The sequence below is a fragment of the Meleagris gallopavo genome, chromosome 4, assembly GCF_905368555.1.
Source record: "Meleagris gallopavo chromosome 4, MGAL_WU_HG_1.1, whole genome shotgun sequence".
Classification (NCBI taxonomy): Eukaryota; Metazoa; Chordata; class Aves; order Galliformes; family Phasianidae; genus Meleagris; species Meleagris gallopavo.
Genome location: NC_139407.1, coordinates 34,599,327 through 34,623,528, shown reverse-complemented (window position 1 = coordinate 34,623,528; position 24,202 = coordinate 34,599,327). Strand labels below are relative to the sequence as shown.

Below are 24,202 nucleotides of genomic sequence, written 5' to 3'. Positions count from 1 at the left end.
ACTATTCCCTATCCAGTCTTTCCCACCTTTTGTTTCCTCTTCAATGTACCTGGCTTGATACTGCTAGTTACCAAAAATTGTCCATCTGGTGTTTAGTTTTGTTTTCTGACACAACAGCAGGAAGCTGGAGAAAACTTTCTCCAGCATTTCTCTATATGGGAAATTATTACAGTGGAATTAAGAAGTCTGTACTGACAGGCAAGCAGGTGCTCAAGAAGCTTCCCTGGTACTTTTGGGAGCAAGCTTTCTTTATGATGGAAATGTAGTAGGTCCATTTTTTTAGCATGGATACTAAAGTTCTAAATCAGAAATCAGAAGAAAATATTTTAGCAATTGAAAGAGTTGAATGTAAAATGTCCGTGCTTTTTTTTTTAATTTGTACTTAAACAGATGATTTATTATTTGTTTAGGAATTAAAAGTTACAGTTCTAAATGAACAGTAGGAGAGCTTGATCTATGTGCTGCTTCACAGCACCAGGCATTTTCAATGCAAGTTACTGGCTCCTACTGTAAGTGTGCCTGTACAGCGATACGTGTGTGTGTACAAGTGTGTGTTTGGGTGAGTGGTCAGAACCAGTTGTACATCCTGCATTTTTTTCTTGGCTCTTCTTTATTTCACTTTATTATAGTGAGCCATTGCTTTTTATTACTATGCTTTAAACTGTAGTGAAGCTTTTCAATGAAAGCATTTGTTGGAAATATTTTCTTCGCTTGCTTGCTCTCTGCAGATTTGTTATGACCTCTGCATGCTTTGCTTCGTGCGCTCTTTAATTGTTTTCTGTTGTTATCTTTGCTTTGCTTGTACCTTCACCTGTGCTTGCTTCTTTGTAGAATGCTTGCTGTTACGCTGTGTAGCACTGTGATTTCCATGTGGAAATAGAATTTGAAGTAGATACTCCCTTTAATTTAGGGTTCTAGTAAGATTTTAAACTGATCTATGTTTACAATTATCTACTATGTTTCGTTGTTTTTTTTTTTCCTCCTCCTGGGTTTATTGCAGCGAACATGAAGAAAGCACAATTATCCTATGATATTCTGTCAAGGTCAGTTTCCAGTTAGATTTCAGATTCTTCGCTCAGTGCTGCTACAGATCACACTTACTACTTCCAGTATTATTAAATCAAATTACTTACGGGTGAGATAGAGTAACATCAGTAAACAAACAGAAAACATCTGATTATGCGCTGGGCAAAAGGGACTTTTGGTTAGGTTCCAGTTATTGATTTTCTTTTTTATAATACAAGCAAGTGTAAATGCTTCTTTCAAATAAAAGGTTTTAGAGGTGCAAGTCTTCCTGCATTACTTTTGAAGCTCATGTGATACATTTCTGTGGCGTTGTAGCTGTACAGTGTTTGAGAGCTGTAGAACTGCTGGACACGGGTGTGCTGTGAACCAGTGAAGTCATCTTCCAACTTAGCTGTTTGTTGTTGGACTGCTGTATTCATCTGGTTTTGGAATGCTGATCTTAAAAGCTTTACGTAGTAGAAGAAAGTATAGTGGGAATCCTGCAAGTTCTGCAATATAATGATAATTTGATAAATCTCACATGCTTGTAAAATCTAAGATGAATAGCTTGTCTGTGAGAGGTTGTTTCACTTTTTTCAAATATGTAGTTATAATTGCTTTGTTTTATTTAAGTTTATTCTGTTCTGTCTCTAAGTATTTATGTGAATATTTTAATAACATCGAACTAGCTGGCCAATTCACTGTTGTATGTGCTATAAGCACACCTATGTGACGTTTTGCATGGAAGTCATTTACCTGGAAATATGTATTTTCAACAGCAAGAGAAACTTACTGCTGGAAAATGAAAGTCTTGGAATTGGTTACTGGGCAGCCAGCTGTAGGACAGCTATCAGAGTGTTTGTGGTCTGCTACTAGCTGTGGTTCTCCTGATCCGTTAAGAATGTGGGTAGGCTAATTGTTTCCTGGATAGTACTCAGCTTTCCATATTTTGTACTGAGAATCCATTCATGGCATTGTCGTAATGTAGACACAAAGTTAGGTGATTTGCTTTGATATTGAAATAAAAAGCATCTTACGTTTTCAGATGTAGAATAAAAATATTTATTTCTTGATAATGTTTTTATTGGACTCTGAGATTTCAAGTTAAAATAATGCATTATGTGATCTTTAAAAAAGCTGCAGAATAAGTTAGGCATAACTGATAATGACAGATAAAATATTGTAATTAAATATTGTAATTTTTCTGTCTCAAATACTATTAGGATTGTTGGGTGGAATTTTTTTTTCTCTTGCTCCCTGATTGTTGCATACCCCTTTACATTAAGGGGTTGTTTCAGCCATCATTTCAATTCTTTGTTTAGATAGTCTTTAACATTTGAAAAAGTTGCATTCTTATATTTCTCTTTTTTTTTCCTATTTCAGATTCACTGGAAAAAGAATGAGATAAACATGGAATCTTCTAAACTGGATTATATTTCATGGATCGCAGTTAAAAGTAGTAAGATGGAAGGAAGTCAGAGAATAGGTGTATAATGCCTGTATAAACTCATGATGTAATACAGCTCATGATTTATAGTAATACTTTGATATTCCTGAAAGAAGAGGTCAGTTACTGTGCAACATCCTTAATAAGAACTTTTATTCCAGTAACATATTTCAACCTTAACTGGACAGCGTATTTTTAATAGTATTTTTTTTCCTTTTTATTTTTATGAAGTCAGTTGAAATGCAGCCACATGAAAATTTTTAGCTGACGGACTGATCCTTGTAAATGACTGACAGCTACACCTGGGATAAGGGCTTAAACCCCCGAATGGTTACTGTTACAGTGTTGAATGGAATACCATGACTTCAGAGCAATTGTCGTAGGACCTTCTTTGCCTTGGATCCATCATATCCTTAAATATTGAAGTGTGAACAGTGCAATTATAAAGTCTAGAAAATAATGGCATGGGTGAAATTTCTAAGAAAACCTGGGGGTAACCTTGGAAAGGTTTATCAGCCTGGAAGTATATTGTCCCTGGCCCCTACAAAAGGCTTATTAAATGAACCAGGACAGAACAGCTGCTTTCTTAATAGTGCTGTTCAGGTAAGAAAATTTTTTTATTTACTGTGCGTTTCTCATTTTGTTGCAGCTTTGGTGGTCATAGCAGGGAAAGAGTTTTCTCGGAAATGCTGCTTTGACTGTTTTTATTGCATTATGTGTGTTCTGCAGAAAAATACAGCACATTTTTCAATGGTGTTAAATTTGGTTCTCAAATTACTAAACTTTTTAATGATGCCGAATGAGACAGAATATTATGTCTTTTGGGAACTCACTTTTCTGAAAAAAAAAAAAGTAGCTACTATTGGAGAAGAGAAAACTGTGGAAGTAAATTTATTTAGCATTTGATTTTAAGGGATTGTGAGTATTAAATAATTTGCCAAAAATGGCAGCATGTTATATTGTTTATATACATTGTCAGGAGTGCTTTCCTTTCAAGCTTTGTTTCTAATCTTAGGAATGTCGTATGGAATTAGGAGATATATCAAAGAAATAAACAGCATTTTGCTGGTTTTGTATGATACAGACCAACTTCTTGCAAGTATTTGCCTACGTACTGTTCTGTATTTATGTGAACTGTAATTGGAAAAATGTTGCCTGTTTAGATCTCCAAAGTATAGTTTAATAGTACAGTAGCATTAGCACAATAAATATTGGTCTTTCACAAGCCTGTTTACAACAGTGAATATGGGAATCTAATTAACTTTGTGATAGAGCAGTGCTGGCCTTTCTGGGTTGTCTGCAAGTTGGAATAGTTCATGAACTATTTATTTACTTTTAAATAAAATAAATAAATTGCTGAAGTGGCAGAGGTCTTAGTAGAGGCTCAGACTTCATATTTTAAAATGTAAGAACAAAAAAAAAGAAAAATGAGACAAACAAACAACCCTAAAAGAAAACAAACAAAAAAAAAAAAAACCCACCCCTAGCATAAAGTCTTAAAAATTGTATAAATTCGAAAATAGCAGATAAGAAATGGACATTATGTAAATATATATCTATGTATGTTTAAAACGGAAATGTATGATAGATTCAGCAGAATGAGTTTGCTGCTTTGTTTTTAGTGAGAACAGCCTGACCTATATTCTTTTTCAGTTTTAGTATTTTCCCCTAGGGTGGCCTAAAATTAAACCTAAGTCATTTTTAGTTACGGCTTCAGACAATCCTACCACTTTACAACTTGCTGCTGTTTATCAAACAGTGGGTGATGATGGTGACTGCCCTTTTGCAAGGAGGAATGTGTGTTCCTTTCTTTTCTCTCTTTTGTTCAACCTTCAGAACTGAGGTTCTAATGTTACCTTTCAAACCAGTACTTATTAATTTTAGCACTTATATTTATGGACATAATATTTTTCTTCAGGTTCGTAACTCGTGTAACTGTGCCTTTTGAGAACTCATTTTTGATGCATTTATTTTTGTGGGCTGTTTTGTGAACTGTTGCACCCATTGTAGCACTAAGACATTAAATGCTAGAAGCAATGTAGTCAGTGCAACCAAACTGATGTTACCTTTATGTACAATAGTTACACAAATAAAATGCTGCAGCTTAAAGCTGATAAAGCACCAGTGGATTATTATGATTTGTAGAAAAGCAAATAATTTCAGCAGTTGTTTTAGGAAGAGGGCAAAATGAAGCACTCTTCACAGTTTACCTAGCAATTCAGTTTCTTTATCTTCATTAATTTTGTTTGAAAGAAGGCTTGGAGGAAGGAGAGATGAAAAATAAGGTAGATCCAATAGCTTTATCCCTCTTCCGTGAAGCCATAGGACAACTGCAGTCTCTATACTATTTAGCTTATTGCTTGTTTCCTAAACAAGCTGTTTTCAGCTGTTTTCCCAACACAAATACAGTGCCATTGTAGATCTCATTTTCAAACTTCTGAAACATTTTATAAGAAGAGTGAATGCAAACCTTCTACGGTTTGCTGAGATAATAGAAAAGGGTGTTCATTCATGTAGTGATCTTGGCTCTCATGCTGTATGGTGGTAAAGTGAAAAAAATTATCTACTGTATGTCACTTCATTAAATGGAGAACCTTTGGATTATGTTTAATTTCTCTGCAATTTTATTCTTGTAGGTTTTATGGCAACTTGACATATTTCGACGAAGCTTAAGAGGTTTAACTGGACACGTGTGCCAGGGAGATGCGTGCATATTTTGTGCTTTGAAGGTAAATAATTAATAAGACTTTTCTAAGAAATCATCATGCATTTGTCCCTTTATGCTTTAAAAAAAAAAAAAGGAAAATAATTTTACTGAGATCTGGTAATTATTATATCCCTATAATTCACACATCTGACTAAATCATTCTTGTATGTAGAAGCAATTTGGTCTTAGAGTCATTTGTAACAGATGTTTGTAAGAAATATTTTCTTTGACTGTAGAAATTTTACAGTACACAAACTGTACAGCCTAATTGCTTAAGCATAAAATTTGTCTGTAGACATAAGTATAACCTGTTTTAAAAATAATAGCCTCATGGAGACTTTTTTCATATTGACATTCATATGCTTTTCTTTAATGCAGTGTTTGAATAGAGTAACAACATTACTGAGTTGTAAGTTATCAAGATTCTTTTTTACTCCATAGTTGATGGTAACTGTACAGAACCTAATTGCTGTACTTGTAAGTACTGAAAGGTATGCAGAGGTACTAGGAAATTAAAGCTGGTGATGTTTTACTGTTTGAAATTATGTAAGAGTTGCATATCTTAACTAGTCTATAAAAGTTGCATTTTGGTTTTGTAACTAATCTGAAATCTGGAAACAAGCATTGTGTTCTGTTAGGCTTTTACTGTTTCTACTGTGCTGGTATTTGGCTGCCTGCAGTAACTAGGGAATAGTGGTAAATGTCATATCTCGTGTTTCACTGGGATAAAAGTCTCACTGGAGAAAGGCATAGGGCTTGTGTGTGTATATATATATATTTATTTATTTTAGTAATATACATTTTCTACTTTCACTGGCAATAAAGGCACTTTTGGGTTTCTGATACAAGAATGTAGAACGTGTGTTGTGTACAGAAGTGAGAATAACTCATGGAGAGCACAGAAAGGAGGTACACTAAAATTGAAGTTCTTTGAGGAAGTGTTTTTTGAGTATAGTAAATTGTAGGCAAGGAGATGCCGAGTGCTTCTCAGGTGTTTGCGGTTAGAGTTCATTCACAGGGAGTTTTACAGACCAAACCTTGTTATTGAATCAGCTTTTTGACTGATTGCAGTATACTTAGTCTTCCAGGAGATTTATAGTCTGTATATTGTTTATTTTTTTTTCTGCCGTTTGTAGAGTTTGTCATGGTTGCAGTAAAGCACAGCTAATTCTCCACTGATCTCTCTTTTTCCAAACGGAGTTTTCTTAAAAGGTGCCATTTTAATTATTTGATTAAAATAGGTAATTTTAAAATGCCAACAAGTTGAAGTAGGTTTTGGTTCAACTACGCATGTTCAAACCAGTTTCCTGAGGCTTTTTTTTCCAACATTTAAAAAGCTTTTGACTCCAGAGAACTTGCATAAAAAACTCCAGTGAAATAGAAGGCATGTCAGAATCTTTTTGCTGACACTTGGTATTGTTACTACAGGAACTCCAGTCGATAACTCAGGGGTACCTGTCTTTTCACATACAATCTTATGTCTGTCTTGAAGTGATAGCTTCTAGTTTCCTGGAGCGTGTTGTGTGTATGGACTTAGATTTATATTTGATGTTGTAATGCAGGGTAAGCTCTGTGGCCTGTTCCCTTTGATGTGACCCATATTACATGTTAAGTTCTGGTCATATACGTTCTTGTTCAAAAATGCCTTGGAACTGCCTTTCAGAAATGCAGAGGGATTGAATGGTGTCAATTGTTGGAAAATATGTATTGAATTATATTTGTGAGCAAACATATTGCTAAAGTCATTGTATAAATACTGTAGCAGCTTTAAGGTGCTCAGAAATGTGAAGATGTCACCTATTTCACAGCACAGTTGAACCTGTAAGTAATAAGTTGTTCTGTTCCAGCGATGCTCCAGTTCTGAAGACAAGTTTTTGGTTTCATTCCTAAGCTGAATATGCCACTTAATGTACCTTTGTACTCTGTCTCTGTAATCATTGGAGCTGCAGTATGGAGATGCTAGATAGGTTTCGCATTATCTCAAGTTATCTACCAAAGCACCTCTAGCTCCTTCCTAAGGCAGCTGCAATTTATGACTTGCAATTTTCTTTATTCTTCCAAGTGTCTTGGATGTTTGATTGCTTTCTACAACACATCTTCTTGTGCCACTTTTCAAAATGGCTTACAGAACCTGAATATTTTGCATTGTCTCGTCTTTCTATTTTGAGAAGTTCCCGACAACACTGATAAGCAGTTTTACTGCTTGGTCTGGAATTGTTTAGAATTGTCTTGATCATTGTTTTAACAGTATAGTTGTGATCTTTATAACTGCATGGCCAGTAGCCTAGGTATTGAACCAGAAATGCTGTAGTTAACTCATATGGAAGTATCTGTCTGCAGTCATTATGTACACTACTGGTTTTGCATTCTTGGCTTATTACAGATACTGGTTGAGTGATTCTGTTTGTTCTGTGTGCAGCACCTAGGGCATTTTTACATTTATGTGGTATATGTTCTGGATGTGGATGCATTTCAGTAACTTGTGAGATTTTTTTTAAATGGTTTTGGACTGTTTTAACCTTACTTACTACTTCACCAATGAAAAACAATATTTAATCTGCTATATTTTTTAAACTTTCCTGAGGGAATTTGACTTTTTTGCTCTATGCAAGTGTTGCTCTAGGGTAGATGAATTTTTCTCAGCCTATTCTGTGAACTGAGAGCTGTGCCAATGAATTCTGTTTCACTTATCTTTAACTTTTTTTTGGTTGTGTGGTGGTCATGTGAGAGTTAAATACACTTTTTTTTCTCTAGACACCACTGGAATGGGATTTGAAATGTGGAGACAAAATGAGCATACATATCTGCATAATTCTGCTCATCTGTATTTTTTTTTTTAGACTGGACTTGTAAGGTTCTCTTGCATACCAGAAATGATCTAGCAGCCACAATGAGAAATAAGTATTTTCAAAGCAAAGTTAACTTGTATTGTTAGCTCTGTTAACAACTTATATCAATGTGAACATTCAAAAGTTTTGACTGTAATTTTTATTAATAGTCCATGATTTTTGGCATGAGAGGGAAGCCTAAACATTTGACAGACAGTGGAATGCATTATGGTTCATACTACTTTCTATAAGCACTGAAGCTTGGCATATCTGTTGCATCTTTGCTGTCTGACCAACAGATGTATATTTTATTTTTTACTGGGGAGCCAATGTGAAGAATGAAAATCCTTATTTCTGTTTCACGTGGCTTGTCTTTGCTTTGTCTTTAATTCTCTTCATTTTTCTGTGAAGTTTGACTTCAGAGAATTTTTGAGAGTGGAATAAACGCTTTAATATCCGCAAATGTTTTTTCATCCATTTAATGGCGTTTGATGTTCAGTTTTTAAACCCAACCTCCCTTAGTTTCTAAATAATGAGGTCAGTTAGATGTATCTCTGCCAAAAAAGTAGTAGTAGCCAGCTGTCTTTTCTGGGAAATGAAGAAAAAATGAAGTGCATTTTTCTTTTCCAGTTCTGGAACTGCAAATATTGATCTGTTTTCTTGCCTGCTGTATGTTCTGTGTGAGTAGATAGCTGATTTAATAACATGGATTACCAGCATTCTGTATAATGGCATTTTCTGCAGATGCATCATTTTAATGAATGTAGAAGTGTTTCAAGTAGTAAAGTAAATATATTCTTTAATGAATAACGTAAGTTAAACTAAAATGAGAAGTACTGTGTTATGCCCCAGGAGTTGCATTTCACCTGTAAGGATGAAATGCTTGAGCATGAACCACTATTCCAGTGACTGAATTAAACAAACTGCATAGTTATAGATCAAGGTTTATGTTCTTTCTGGGAGTTAAGGTCAATCACTTGCATTTTTATATGCTTTTTCGTTGTTTGCTTTTCTATTGGATCAAAGTACAGTTTGGTAGCTTAACACTGTATAATTGAACGAGTAACTGAGAACATGAAACTTAAGAGAAAGGAGTCATTTCTAAATGTGAATATATTTAAGTTTTTCTTATATACTTGCTGCATGAGAGCTGATGTACTTGAACAGAACTACAGTTGTAGTCAAGGCTAATTAAGCTACGTAATCATATTTCTTCCTAGGCAATATTTTCACAATTTCAACACAGTCGAGAAAAAGCTCTCCCATCAGATAATATGAGACATGCCCTGGCAGAAAGTTTTAAAGACGAACAGCGTTTCCAGCTTGGATTCATGGATGATGCAGCAGAATGCTTTGTGAGTACTTTATAATTGTCAAGTAAGATTATGTTAGGTTTCTGGGAAGGATACCAAGCTGGCCTATTGTTTTAATAGCTTTAGATTTGCAGGTGGGGTACAAGTGGCATAATTCTGTTGATCTTATTTTCATCAATTTATGGAGACAAAATGCCTGGAGTAAGTTTCTGATAATGTGGGATGGAGTAGTCTTAGATGTGCTCTTTGGTTTCTTCTCTGGTTCTGTAGCTCAGACAAAGGGATATGTGAAGCACTGCATGAGGTGGGTAACAAATAGCTTCTGAAAGTTTTTTGGGTGGAGAGAGAGATTATCTTCACTGAAGTCTTCTGCAGAAGACATTTCCACTTTTTTTTATCCAAGGGTGAATGAATACGTGAAGAGCTTGACTCTTGCTGCAGGTGCTGTCTGCTTTTATGAAATATCTAACTGAGAAGCTTGAACCTTTATTGGAGTCATAAAAGTCAACTCAAGATCACATGGATGCTGTCAGAGAAGCTTTTCTCAGAAGTCTTTTGTTAGACAATGGAAATTATTCACTTTAATAAATAAGTAAATAAATCAGTTTTAGAAACTGAAAATGCTTTTTGCTTTGATTACTTTAAGATTTGAACATCATCTAGAAGTACCTACAAATGAATAACTACCTGCTAGATGCGTTTACAAATGTGTGGGAAAATCAAATGAAGAACTCCTGTGGCTGTTTTGATTTTTGCAGGCAGGTTACTAAATGTCAGTCAGGAAAGGGGATCTTATCAGTGTTCAGGGGCCAAATGAATGACAATCAGGACAATTTTTTCCCTTTTGTTAAAAACTGAAACCAGGGATGAGTTAAGACATGCAGTTCATGAGCGTTTTCCGGGCCTCTGTCAGCAGTAGTCTTTTTTTGCATAGGCTACACTAAACAAGATTGGGTGATCAGATTGATAGATGGAGAAAATGCTCAGGTATGAAGAACTGAGACGGAGGCCTGATCCAGAAAAATTTCAGGCATTGCGCGCAATTAATATTGTCTTCATTTTTTTTTTTTGAAGATTCCCTTATTTTGAAGGAGAACACGCTAGGAAGTTGGAGTTGAATAACTTTAATGCTCTTTTGTTATGTTTGAAACTCTTGAGGTGACGAGAATTTACATCTACTTGCTTGTGAATAGGGACAGAGCTATGTTCATATTAAACCTGTAGACTGTAAAGGGGAATAGCTGCTGGAATATTGAATTGTAATGTTGCTTATGTATTCTGACTTCATCAATTCAGTTTGTATTTACATTGTTGTTTCTATTTAGGAAAATATCCTTGAGAGGATTCATTTTCACCTAGTGCCAAACAGCAACACAGATATGTGCACTTCAAAATCCTGTATTTCTCATCAAAAGTTTGCAATGACACTGTATGAACAGGTCAGAAATTAATGCTTTAACAAATAATTAGGTTCCACTGTCATGAACAAATAAAAACAAAAGAATTTTTATTTTTGTAGTGTGTATGCCGTAGTTGTGGAGCATCATCAGACCCGTTGCCTTTTACGGAATTTGTGCGTTATATTTCTACCACAGCTTTGTGGTAAGAGCTTTTGTTCTTGTATATGTCTCAGTTTTCTACACATAACCTCCTAGGAATAAACAAAGCATGGCAGAGGAATAATTACTTTTGAGATTGTATCAAAGGAACATGGATTTCAAAAGCAAGATGTAGAGAGATTTTACAGTCCAAAAAAAAAAAAAAATACAGGTTGCTACTGTTTTAGCTGTGAATCTTTTCTTTTTAGACAAACGATAGTTAAGATTTGGCTGAAAATTATTTACTCGTAAGAAGACAATTACATCTTTATTTGTCTATTTATTTTTTACAGTAATGAGGTAGAAAGAATGATGGAGAGGCATGAGCGTCTCAAGCCAGAAATGTTTGCAGAACTGCTGCAGGCAGCAAATACTGCTGATGACTACAGAAAGTGTCCTGTAAGTAAGCAGAGATTCTGTGACTTTGATTAAGATTCAATGGAGAGCTCTTTCAGATATTAAATCAGAGTAAAGTGTTCATCTGCAAGATTCATTGTGGCCGGTTCAGTGCAGTCTAGCTTAGGGTAAGAAAGCCTGTAACTCTTTTCTGTTGCTCCATTTATAGATAAACTTTGTTGTTTAGGTGGCCTGGTTAGAAACTTATTAACTCTGTGCTTTATACTTCACTCCATGTTAAATATACTGCTAGTTATTTCTGATTGGTCTGCAGTGGTGTGTATTGTTTGATCGAAGTACCTTCAGTTCATAGTTCATATACACTGACAGCTTGAAAAACTCTCACATTGGAATAATATGGTGCTTCTAATGATAAAATAGTTGTCTTTTCAACTTTTTCATTAAATAATACTATTGATAGTTATCAGTACTGTTAATTTAGGAATCATCAAAAAGTATATGAAGTATCAAAATAACCTGAAATGATGAAATGGGGGAAGATAACAAGATCGTGATGGTGACTTGAATGTTTTCAGAGCTTCATACTTGACCAGGGTGTTTGCTGGATGTAGAAGTTTAGTTGCAGTCTTCATTGGTGTTTATGTACTTATTATTGGTGTTTATTTATTTATTTAAAACAAAAAAAGATGGAGAATTTGATCTGTAAGTTGTTAGAAACTGATGTCATATTTTAATTTTTATATTTAATTAAGTTTCTGAGTTTTTTGTTTGTCTAATAACTCAACTTGAGAATACCAGGGCTGTTTTTTGGGGGTTATTTTTTTTAACATTATTTATTATAATTTATTGTAATATTATAAATTTATATCTAACATTTCCCTGCCACCATTTTGTTTTTCCCTTGCTCTAGAGTAACTGTGGTCAAAAAATAAAAATTCGTCGTGTTCTTATGAATTGCCCTGAGATTGTTACAATTGGTTTAGTTTGGGACTCAGAACACTCTGATCTGACAGAAGAGGTTATGCGGAATCTGGCAACACAACTTTATCTTCCTGGGGTATCTGACCTAAATTAACTAATTCTTTATTCTATAATTTAATCTGACATATTGATGTAAATATTAATATATGCATATAAATGCACATATATGTATGTACATAAATTTTTAAAAAATTAACTTCAAGTATTATGGCAAATATTCTGTGTAATACGCTACTTGATGCAGCTTTTGTGAGGAAAAAATCTTGTCAGATGTGTTGGTCTTACACCAAACTATGAAGATGAATGTAGATGAATTCCTAATTGAAAATCTAAGTATATCATATTTGGTTTGAAATCTGTAGAATTATTCCAGAGCACTGTTGTTTTGCTCTATCGACTATGTTAAAAACAAATGTCAATAGATGTGATAATAGGTGTAGTGATATAATGATACTTACAGTAATAGCTATAGTAATATAATGAGATGTAATAATATAAGAGATGTATTAAGTGCAAACTTATATTCATGAAAATCTGAATAATGCACACGGATATTTAATATCAATTACATTTTAGAAGTGCTGGAGTAGGTCTTGCAATCAAGGCTAAATGTTCTGCAGACATGTAAAAATATTAAACGTTTCTACAGCTCTTCTATAGGGTTACAGATGAAAATGCCAAAAACAGTGAACTTTTTCTTGTGGGAATGATTTGCTACACAAGTCGACATTACTGTGCCTTTGCTTTTCATACCAAGAGTTGCAAATGGGTGCTGTTTGATGATGCTAATGTGAAAGAGGTAAATACTGTTTTTACTGATAGCAAATTCAGTGATCTTTTAGTTTTCTTGGACACATTTTTTCTGATGCTAAGATTAAAGCAAGTTAGAAGAATCTTAATTTTAGTGAACTTTTATTTTCATAGGTCAATTTTCACAAATGAATTTTAGAATCAACTTGACTCCTTCAGATAGCAGATAATTAAGACTTTTAATGCTCTTCCTGTCAGCTGTTGAGTTTTTCCTTCTTATGAAAAGAAGAATTAATGACTGGCTATATTTGCAGTGTTAACGTTCTGCTGTGCTGCTGGTTCAAGCTTCTTGCCACAGTTTACATAAACTTCTGCTAAAATATTGATTCTTAATGTACCTTTAGAATTAGGAATTGTGTAGCTGATGCTTATTAAATTATTCTTTCCATAATTCTGTTGAATTAGTTTCGATACAGAAAGATGACTTTTTTTTCTTAGATTGGAACAAAATGGAAAGATGTAGTCTCCCGGTGCATTCGATGTCACTTTCAGCCATTGCTGCTATTTTATGCTAACCCAGATGGCACAGCTGTATCTCCAGAAGATGCTCCAAAGCAGATTATTCACTGGTCTCAAAGCAAAGCAACAGGAGGAAATGCAGAAGACTTAGGTAATCAGATGTATTTTAATAATAACTGTATTTATGAAATGAAGACTTGAAAGATGGGAATAGTAGATTTGCTGATATGTTCTTAAATATTTCTATCAGTAAGTATCTAAGGGGGTCTCAAAAGGAAAGAGTAGTGTACTTATTTAATACTGAAACTGTGTGTCTTGTCTCAATTGGTATTCCCACCTCAAACGTATGGATTAAGGGGCTGGGGGGGAAATATGTTTTTATTATAGATTGGTCATTGCTAAAATTACGTAAAGTAATTCTTTCAGAATAAAATCATAGTAAATTTGCATATAGAAGTGCTCTTTTGTATGTATTGATGCATTTTACCAGTATTTTAAAAGTTATGAGATATTTTAAGCAAAGCTTAATATAAATATGGGGGTATGTTTGGTGGTGTTTGCATATCCCTGTGCACATGCACGTTCCCCTCAACTTTGAGAAAAATCAGAACAATTGCAGGAAACTTATTTGCTCAGAGATTTTCACTGCTTTTTTTTCAATTTTGAATGTAACATACAGTAAGTGAAAAAGCAATTGAATTTGACATGCGTTCTCATATGATAAGTTGTGATAGGACTTAGACTGCTTCAGGGAAGAAGGAGAGGAGACTATTCCACTGCAGTCTGCCATTATGAATACAACAGTATATAAAATATTACAGAACCTTAATGCCTAGCATGTTGAACTGTAATGAGTGGGTTGATTGGCTGGTTTTTATTTTCAAATTCTTAACTAAGAATTATATTTTGAATTTTCATCCTGGGGATTTCAAATTAGGAAGCCTTTCATTCTAAAGATAGATATGTTGTTATTATTATTATTATTTTTTTTTAGGATGTGAGAAGCATTCTATTCCTAAATCAGACCATTCAAAAGAGAATGGAATTGGAGACTCTACTAGTCAAAGGGGTAATAAGAAACTTCAGCCAGATAGTTCAGCATTCAGTAGAAGCCACGTTCAAGCTAGTGGTGGTAAAGGTCCAGGTATGTACCTTCACCCCTAACTGCAATACATGGCTTATGAAATAGTTAATAGTATTTCAGGTATGTGTACCTCCGTGCTAGGACTATTTCCAACAATTCTGTCATTGTCTTTAATGGATCTTTGAATAGCAACTGGTGTTTAAGTAATGTCTGACATACTGAAGTGGCTCTTGAGGTCTTTTCTCAAACTTCACTCTGCCTTGTAATCATATTGTCTGATCAAAGGCATGTATGCAGTATTATTTTAAGTCTTGTATGTTAATATGTATGTTTGGGGAAAAAAAGGCGAAAAAAGAAAAAGGGTTTTATTATATATTTCTAAAGGTACATTTTCATTCTGTCAGTAACCCAGGCTTTCAGGAAAACAAACAATAACAACACAAAGAAAACTATAAGTAGTGATACTGGGGATTGACTTCTGTATAACATGTCTGTGTCTTTTCTCCAAACTCTGAATACGTGTCAGGGGGAGATGCTGGCTTCTCTTCAGAGACATTTCTATTCTGTCTTTTAGTGTTGGATTGCCAAGCTTTTTCAAACTTGAGAATGCCTCTTTTTTGATGACGTAATGACTCCAAAATAGTATTTACCTTCTGAGAAATTGAGGATTTTTTTTTTTTTTAAAGCAGTGACTCTGCTGCTTCCTTAAAAATATGACTTCACATTTAGGCAAGAATAACTTGGTTTCAGTTTTTTAATATAATTCAAAAAAGTAATATTTATTGGAGATGTTTATACACTTGTACCTATAATGTCTATCGCTTGTTTTCTTAAGAATCTATCCTTGTGACTTGTTAGTCTTTAAGTAGTGCTAATACTAAAATATAAATGTTATGGTGCATAAATACTACTGTGTATTTTGATCATAAATTGCTTTTTATTAGTGATCTTTGACAAATGAATTTTTTTTTTTTTTTTTTTTTTGCAGCTAAGTTAGCTTATGGTGATCAAAAGGACAGGCTGAAGGATATATCCAGAGAGTGTGCTCAGAAAGCTGCTGATATGAAAAACTTCTCATCTTTACGAAAAGATGCAGACAGAGGACCAAGAAGGGAGTCTGGGAGACAAAGAGGTAACGTTCTAGAGATCTGAGCAGAGGATCAATGAATCAAACAGATTTGCATATCTGTGTTAGCTGTGAAGGATTTCATTTTCCTTTCTGAAGAGCAGATTGTAAGATCTGTTTTTAATTTTCTGAAATATATACTGAATTTGTTACTGAATATGTTGAGAGAATGTAGGAAAAGTATGTACTGTAATAAAATCAGGAATAACTATTTTTGAGAACTTAAATGCAGCTTTTCTCTTTTTTCCTCTCCCTTCTTATTAGATTTAATTGGGGAAGATCGTTCCAATTTTAAGTCAGGGTCTCCTCCGGTTGGAAATGGACTTAGACAATGTATGGATCAGCGCATATACAGCAGCCAGGGAAGAGGGCCTTATAAACATGACAGCGTACCTCCCCAAACAAAACTTCCTGTACAGGTGCTTGGATCAAATAAAACAGAAACTTTTCCTGCTGGTGAGAAACCTATGCTTAGGGCCCGAACTGATGGAGTCACTGGCTATGATACGGATAGCAGTCAAGACTCTAGGGATAAAGGAAGTATCATCAGTAGCAGAAGCAGAAGTAAAGGCTGGAAACCCATGCGAGAGACACTAAACGTGGACAGCATTTTCAGCGAGGCTGAGAAGAAACAACATAGCCCAAAGCACAAGGCAAATCTGAACAGTAAATCTAAGCATGAAAAAGAGCGAAGCTTCAACCATTGGCCAAAAGAGAATCAAATCCAAAAAGGCTTAATGACTATATATGAAGATGAAACAAAACAAGATACAGGAAGTAGAAGTTCTTTGGATTCAGAAGGGAAAGGGAATGCTGAAAAAAGCAAAGGATTTGCAGAGAGAAAAATCCATGGTGATAACTGGCAAATTCAGAGGACAGAATCTGGTTATGAGAGCAGTGATCATATCAGCAATGGATCAGCAAATCCGGACTCACCTGTCATTGAAGGAATCAATCCAGCAGATGTCAAGAATATTAAAGAAGGTGCTTCCTGCAGGTAATGTTAGTTCTCTAAAGAATTTACATAGGTTGTCTACGCAGGAAAATAAGTTGTAATATTCATTTGTTGCTTCAGTCAAGTAAGCATACTTTTAATACTCTTGAGGATGTATAAAACTAGCAACATGTCTAGAAATATGAATGCAGACAGTTAGGAGTTAATCTTACCTAAACTCTGAGGCTGCAGCACTATTTATTTCTGTTGGGAAAGTACTGAGCACATCATTATGGTGCTGAGCCAGGATTTCTAAGCCCTGCTTTGGGCAGGGTGTGTTAATTTGAATTAATTGCTACACTTTTTTAGCTACAAACTTTTTAGTTACTGAGTAACTTGCTATTTGTAATGGAATACAACTGTCTTCATAAATCATATCTATAACAGTTGTATGGACAGGCTCCTGACAAAAAGATGGAAATGGCAGTAAATAAATAAGTGGTTAGTAGCCAAATTTTATTAATCTCGCTATGAATTGCATTAACAAGTATGCTGCTCTAGGGGTTTTTGGAGTTTCTGTCCATGGAGATGCTCATAACCCAACTGAACATGATTCTGAGCAGCATCTGCTCTAGCTGATCATATTTGAGCAGGGTTTTGGAATAGATGATCTCCTAAGAACACTTCTAGTATTGTTTGCTGCACTGAAGTGGTGATTATTGGGAACACTTAAGATAACTGGAGTTAAGTGACCAGTGTTGTCTGTTCCCCCTTGTATGGGGCTGCTGAATCATGGCCTGAACCTCTGATTAATCACCTGAGGCGAGCAATGAGTCAGCCACGGGAGCACAGGTGAAGGCAATTCTCCTGTGCTGCAGGAAGGGGTGGAGCCTGGCTCCACCTCTCCTAGACCCATTTAAGAGCTGACTGCCAGTGGGGAAGGATCTTTTCTGGAGATCTGCTCCACCGAGAGTCTATTTTGTGAGCCCAGGATAGCGTGAGTAACTTTCTTTCCTTACTCCAGTATAACAATTACATCAGCCAAGCTCCTGGATATACCATATCATCTGTATATCCATTGATTATACACCCCTTAAAATCACTGTAGAAAATATTCAAAATAGTTGTGCTTTCTCAGTGATCTATTAGTACATACTTTTTGAAAGTTGTATGAAATGTTTTCTGCGCAATTGGTGGTATTTTCTCACAGATGGCATGTCACTAGTGTTGTTTATAACTTTGGGAACCAGCTGTCTTTACTGAGCAGGCTGCTGTGATAATGCAAGGCACTTTTTCTTTCTTTTCTGTGTTGCATAATGAATGTTCTGCTGTTGCACTCTAGAGTAGGGCTGGGATGAGTGGGCGTATAATCCCCAGAACAAACTTGGATACACCATCCTCATGAACTGTATGTTTTTCAAGTATCTGTACTAAAGACTGCAATTCATCCTAAATTCCTCTGCATCATTACAGCTTGTCATGCAGGGAAGCTGTGCTAAGAGTATTCAAGGGCTACCTCTCCATCTTATGTATGTTCTGTAATGTGTTTTTCTCAGAAACATGATAGTGGTAAAGGGAGACAGTTTCAAACAGACAAGGTTGTTATACTTAATTCATTCAAGGGGATAACATTTGTGATGGTGCATCAGTAGTTTAACCCTTCAAATCACCTGTGCTTATTTTACAGCGAGCAGAATTTGTCAACAAAAAAAGCTGAAAATGTGTTACATTCAGTACCTCAGCAGAACAGAAACTTCTATGGTAAGAACTTGTGTTTAAAAAAAAAAAAGAGCTTTCTAGAAATAATTGAGGTATACCAAAATTTTAATACTAACATACTAATATCTCACAGAAGATGGAGAGGTTTCTGATGATCTCTTTTACTTTATAATGTTGCTGCAAGTTTGCCATGATTTCATTTATTTTTCCCCACTAAAACACTTCATTTTACCAGTACTCACGAGTTTTGAATGACACTGTGCTGGCATAAGGCATTTAGTTTTACTCCTTTTCATTGATGTTAATTGGAGTCTTGTTTGTTTTTAATACAACACAGGAGGTTAAATGTGACTCAATTTTTGTTGCGGTCTTTGAGAACCTCTTTGAGAACATTTCTAATTTTAATGCTTTTTCAGGAAGTGTATCCATTCCCCTTCCCTGTCCCTGCGAAAGTAAACAATCCCCTTCTTCCCATCCCCTCCTCCCCCCAAAAAGAGTACTTTTTTCCCTGTGTTTTCCCCAAAAATAGTTCTGTATGTGTTTTTGGTGGATGCTAAGGAGGGTTTTGTTTTGTTTTAAAAAAAAAAAAGGTCTGGATAGGCTGTGCTACGATTTCTTCTCCTACAAGATATGAGGCAAAATCAGGAAGAAACACTTGTAATAAGGAAACCTGTTTCCTTTTACATAATAACATGTCTACTGGATTTTTATAAATGTCTTGGCAGTATAAATGTTACAGGTCTCCATGAGGCCAGCCAAAATCATTATCTACTGTTGCTGGAACAATGGAATGGTGCTTGTACAAAGAGGTGCAATAAGTATTAAGACACTTCCCCAGGAAATGTTTGATTTTCATAGATATCATACTTTCATTTGAAGAATGTACAGTATAGTTTCTTCTAAGATTTAAATTTAACATAGGGGGTAGATTTGCTGTACTGCTGCTTTGTTGCTATTCCAGTTACTTTTTTGTTGTAGAAAGAAAACTAATTTGGTGTTTTATCTTGATGACAAAAGACAAGTTTTGCATGGAACACAAAGATCTGTTTTTCTGTTTTTTTTTTCTGCTGTAGTTCTGTACTATAACTGTACTTTCCAGTAGGGGGAAAAATAATTAGGTAGTAAAAACAAACAAACAAGAAACCAACAAAACCAAACAAACAACCCACAGAAAGCACTAGTTAAAATATGTAAAAGACTGTCAGGGTGTGAAAAAGGGAGCTTAATTAGCTTACAGAGTAAGCTAATATATTAAATATAGCTATAACTCACCATGCATTATATTTTTTCAGTACTGTTTTCTATTCCCAGTGACCCTTACAGTTATTATAAAACATTATCATAATAACTGTCAAAGAATATTGATGTTAAAGTCCTATCTATTCAATCTCTTCAGTGCTTCTATTTCAATAACTAACTTTTCAATAGTTCCTTACAAAAAAAAAAGTGTAATTCTAAATTAGAAGTGAAGTTCTCGCGTGTTTATGTTTTGCAAAACTACTTTTAATGTGATTAATAGGCTGAGGAAAAAATGAAGAATTTGATTATCACATGAGATAAAGATTTACTTAGACTGATCTTGGTTGTCTAAAAAGTGTGTGTGCATCTGGACACCTTGAGGAGGAGTCATTTATAGGCTTTGTTGTACCTCCTCATGTTATGTTTCAAAATATTATGAGCAAGACTAGAACTGATAGGTAAATACCATGTGGACTTCTAGAAAATGGTACTTCAACAAGTAAATACCCAGTCGTTTCTGAGAGTAAAATGAAATGTAAGAGATCTTCTGTAGCTGCTCATAGCAACTTGTAAAAAATATCTTGTCCCTTTGCAGGGAAATAACACAACTTTTAATTATGCCTACCATTTTTATTGATTCCTGATTTTAACAGGAGCTGAATGAGGATTGTGTCCAGTAGGAGTAATTTTGTCTTTGACCTACAAAAATAAACTTATTGTTAGAGTATTATAAAGATAGTAACGTTGGATCACATGGTGGTAATGCGAATGAAGTTGCTGCTTCTTTCTGTAGGAGTAAGCAGTAGATAACTGTAGTACTAAAGTAAGCGACCCACATAACCAATCTAATTTGTGTGGTTAAATTTGGGGAGGAAAATATTGAGCTGATACAGTGTTGTTAATTTTTATTTATGCATTGATGTTTATGACGCTTGAGTTTGAACTTGAGTGGTGGTATTTTTTGTGTATGCAGAACAAATAATATGAACAGTGTGGGGACAGAATTTGCAACCTTCTGTTTTTCACGCTGGAGAAAGGTGACTAACTCTTGGAAATACAGGATTAGGGGTATAAAATATCTTCTTGTGGCTTTTCATAGTAATAACTATGCTAGCTACTGATAATTATTTTCATAATAATAAAGTGCTTTCAGTTGTCTTTGTGAAAATGATCCCTTGACTCTGAAAGCGCACACCTATGAAATTGTCACTCTGACAATTTCAGTAAAAAGTATTCTTCTTGTCATGGGAAATGGTTGTTGAGTTCACTAGCATGAGACATCTCCAGTTCCATTTAAAATCACTTTGAAGCTCTGATGAATATGTCAGCAAGAGTCCAGATTACCTTTACTTCTTTGTCACACTAGTAAACCATGCAAACTAAAATTTGGGCATAATGCTGAAAAAGAAAATTCTAGGAAAAAATCAAAACTAGAGGAAATATGCAGCTAAAACAATAGGAAGAAATTTATTTTTTTCGGACATTGCAGAATTTTGCACATGTATGTGTAAATTAAGTTATTAGAAAAGAACTCTTTTTTTTGACTTGTTGGCTATAGAATGGGTGTTCATGGTTTTAAAATCTAGATTGCCTATTCAGATGTAAAAGCAAATGTTCATAAATCTTAAAAGCAGACCAGTTTATATTTGAGAGACCGGAATTACCTTTACTTAGCGGTAAGATGCTTATGACCTGTTGATAAGGCTGGCAGTCTCTAGCTGAGCGCAGCGCTCATGTGCCCCACATCTAGTTTTGCAAAGAACCTGGAGCCAAAATTCCCAATAGACTCTAAACCGGGTTTTAACCTTGCATGGTTCTCATGTCAGCAGAAGAGAAAATAACACATCTATTTTTAAATTAGCTGGAATTCTGGAGGCACGAATCGCCTGGTATCACTGAGCAATTTTGGTTGAACGTGTGCCATGGTCACTTTGAAGAACAGCTTACTAACCTTTGCTGCCTCCTCCTGACAGATTTATGATACTGCCTCTTGGAAGGACCTAACGTGCTGCATTCCTTTAGTTTGGCTTGGGATGCTTTTCACATCGACTCCTTTTGTGGAATTAAGGAGCAGTTGTATAGCTTATGCTTTTTTCAGAAAAGTGATTTACGGCTTAGCAATATCTACAGTAGAATGAAATATTTGCTATTTGATTACCTCAGTGTTATCTCTGAAGGCACAGCCTGCTGGAGCAGTTTTGAACTTCCTTTCAGTTTTAGGTCCTTGACCCCTGCAGCTATAAGGGACCATTATGTGAAAACCATATCTTCACATAAGCATTTTTTCTAGGATTGTGGTACTGTTTACCATGATGGAATAGCAGTAACTTTTTTTAATTTGGAGGCTGGAAGGAAAGGGATATCGAAGGTTTTCTTTTCAGGTATATACGCCTTTTCGGCCTCTACAATCTATGTCCTTTGTCAAAGATTAGCATCTTTAATCTTTCCTCTCTTGAAGATAGGACAGATACGGACCCTTGAAGCAAATCTCCATCATTGCTCAAAATTTAGTTGTTTGGGTTTTTTTGGTTGGTTTGTTTTTTAACTTCTGTCATTCTTTTGACTTAAGTAAAAAAGTAAGTTCACATAGCAAAATAATGCTCCTAGGGCTTTATTTAAAACTGGGGAAATTAACATGTTCAAATCAAAAAATGAACAATAAAGTTTACATCAGAAAAGAAAAGATACAAAACTTTTGAAATCTTCTCTGATGTAAAAAGGACAGTCTGTTACTTGTTTCCAGTAGGGTAAGTTAAATCTCTGAACTCAAGATCAATCTGCTAGATTATTTGAGGCAGTGCATGCTGTTTTTTGTGAAGTACATTCCCAATTTTTTTGAGATAAGTGACGTAGTTGCATGATATAGACCATACACTTAACAAAATTCAGCTTATTTTGAAAGGCTGTGAAGTAGGTGACTGATTACAATGAGCCAGTTACTGTGTTAGGAACGCTTACAGTAGCTATCTTTAAACAGGCTGTTGCTTGTCACTTGTCAAGAGAGTCTTTTCTATGTGGTGTCAACATGAATTCTTCAATGCTTCTTTTATTCACTGCTCAATAGGAGCTGCTTTGTTCAGAAATAGTATGTTTTTAAAAGCAAAGAATTTTTTCTGTGGTCAGTGAGTAGGAGTCTTTAGAGTGTATGTAGTACTGCTGGCCCACACTCTTAATGTTGCGTGCTTAGGGTGTGTGGGTGAGAGTGCTCTTTAACTACTCAGTGTCTCTGCAAACTGTGCAATTGTTGTAAGAGAATTAACAGTTATCTGGCATTTTATAAATGTTTCAAGAATGCTTAATGTGTTTCTCATCTTAAAAAAAAAAAAAAAACGAAAAAAAAAACCCAACCCAGTCTTACGTTACTCTATTTTGTTAAGTCGTGAAATTTTAGAAGTCATGAAATATATAACTTAAATTTATTTTGGCTGTCTGCATAAATGCTTGTATGAAAACCTGTTCTCAAAATGTGCTTAAAATTGTGATGTGTTAACATTTGAAAGCATGTCCATAGGACTCCAAAACTGGGATAATTACCCTTTCCTGACAATATTAAACAACAAAAAAAATTGCTCTATATTGTTTTGGACTAAAATATGTTCTGATTCTCTGAAGATTTTTTCAAAAATGTTACTTTGACTTATGTCAGATCCTATCAAGAGTTGTTTCTTGCTATGTTTTGTTTGCCTGTTAACCTCTCAGAAATCAAGGAAGGAAACTGGACTGTATTTCTACTTATTTTGAAATATTTTTTCCGTTTCCAGAGTCTAGGAAAGACCCTATCAATACAGAAGTTAACTGCAGACCTCATGTTAATATCCCAGCAGAGTTGCATTTGCAGGTGCCCAGTCCTCAAGTAAAGAGGTAACTAAATACTAGTATTAATTTACTATGTAATATTACTAAAAAATACTGAATTCTATAATGTGATAGAAATCACTGTTAACTACGTGAAAAAGAACAGATGTTAAATCTTTTGACTGATGACGCCCTTGGCATTTACCTGATTTATAGAGTTGAAAGCTCTGCTTCGGGGAAAAAATTAGTTTTAATTCTGGTATTTGGTAGATGGAACCCCAAATAACTTAAGTAGTTTTAAACCATCTTAGTAGTGCAACAACTTTCACTATTTTTGTTTTTAATTGGTATTATAGGACAAGGAGAGATTTAATGCAATAACCCAATAAAGGTTTGAGAAGCTTGGCAAGAAAGGGAGGAAAATGTTATGTCTACTTAAAAGCTGCGGCTGTATTCCTGTTGTTTCTGATTGAAACTGCAAATGCTCAGAACCTCCTAGAAATCAAGAATCTAAATGCATGTTTGGCACTCAAATGTTTTTCACTTTTTGAAAAACTGATGCATCAGACTGAGTCACAAAGATGTTTAAAAAAAACCAGAATTTGTATTTGATATAATCCAGAATCTCTAAGGAATTTTTTTATTACGGCTGTTTAATTGTCCCAAAAAACCTCTGCAGACACAGTACATTTCAGATGAAAGTAGCTTGTAGCAATTTAATAGAAGTTACAGTTAAACAGCTGTGTATTAACCAGACACCAGATCTCTAGTCAGCTCAAGGATATCCAGGCAGTATTACC

General features: G+C 34.9%; 1 protein-coding gene across 6 annotated transcripts in view; it reads left to right on the top strand.

Annotated features, from left to right (window-relative positions):
• Positions 1-24,202, top strand: part of USP53 (ubiquitin specific peptidase 53) — a 37,393-nt gene that overhangs the window by 6,661 nt on the left and 6,530 nt on the right. For 4 of the 6 annotated variants that reach the window (XM_085222826.1, XM_085222827.1, XM_085222828.1 and 1 more), the window contains exons 2-15: positions 2,389-3,055; positions 5,089-5,181; positions 9,208-9,342; positions 10,626-10,739; positions 10,820-10,902; positions 11,192-11,297; positions 12,166-12,312; positions 12,886-13,035; positions 13,485-13,656; positions 14,500-14,649; positions 15,578-15,721; positions 15,980-16,712; positions 18,337-18,410; positions 23,369-23,468. In XM_085222826.1, the coding sequence (XP_085078952.1) occupies positions 2,912-3,055; positions 5,089-5,181; positions 9,208-9,342; positions 10,626-10,739; positions 10,820-10,902; positions 11,192-11,297; positions 12,166-12,312; positions 12,886-13,035; positions 13,485-13,656; positions 14,500-14,649; positions 15,578-15,721; positions 15,980-16,712; positions 18,337-18,410; positions 23,369-23,468 (2,345 nt within the window). In that variant the 5' untranslated portion in view covers positions 2,389-2,911. Of the gene's footprint in view, positions 1-1,024; positions 1,044-2,388; positions 3,056-5,088; positions 5,182-9,207; positions 9,343-10,625; positions 10,740-10,819; positions 10,903-11,191; positions 11,298-12,165; positions 12,313-12,885; positions 13,036-13,484; positions 13,657-14,499; positions 14,650-15,577; positions 15,722-15,979; positions 16,713-18,336; positions 18,411-23,368; positions 23,469-24,202 lie in introns of those variants that run through there. The other 2 variants (XM_085222831.1, XM_085222830.1) reach the window with 2 other exon arrangements.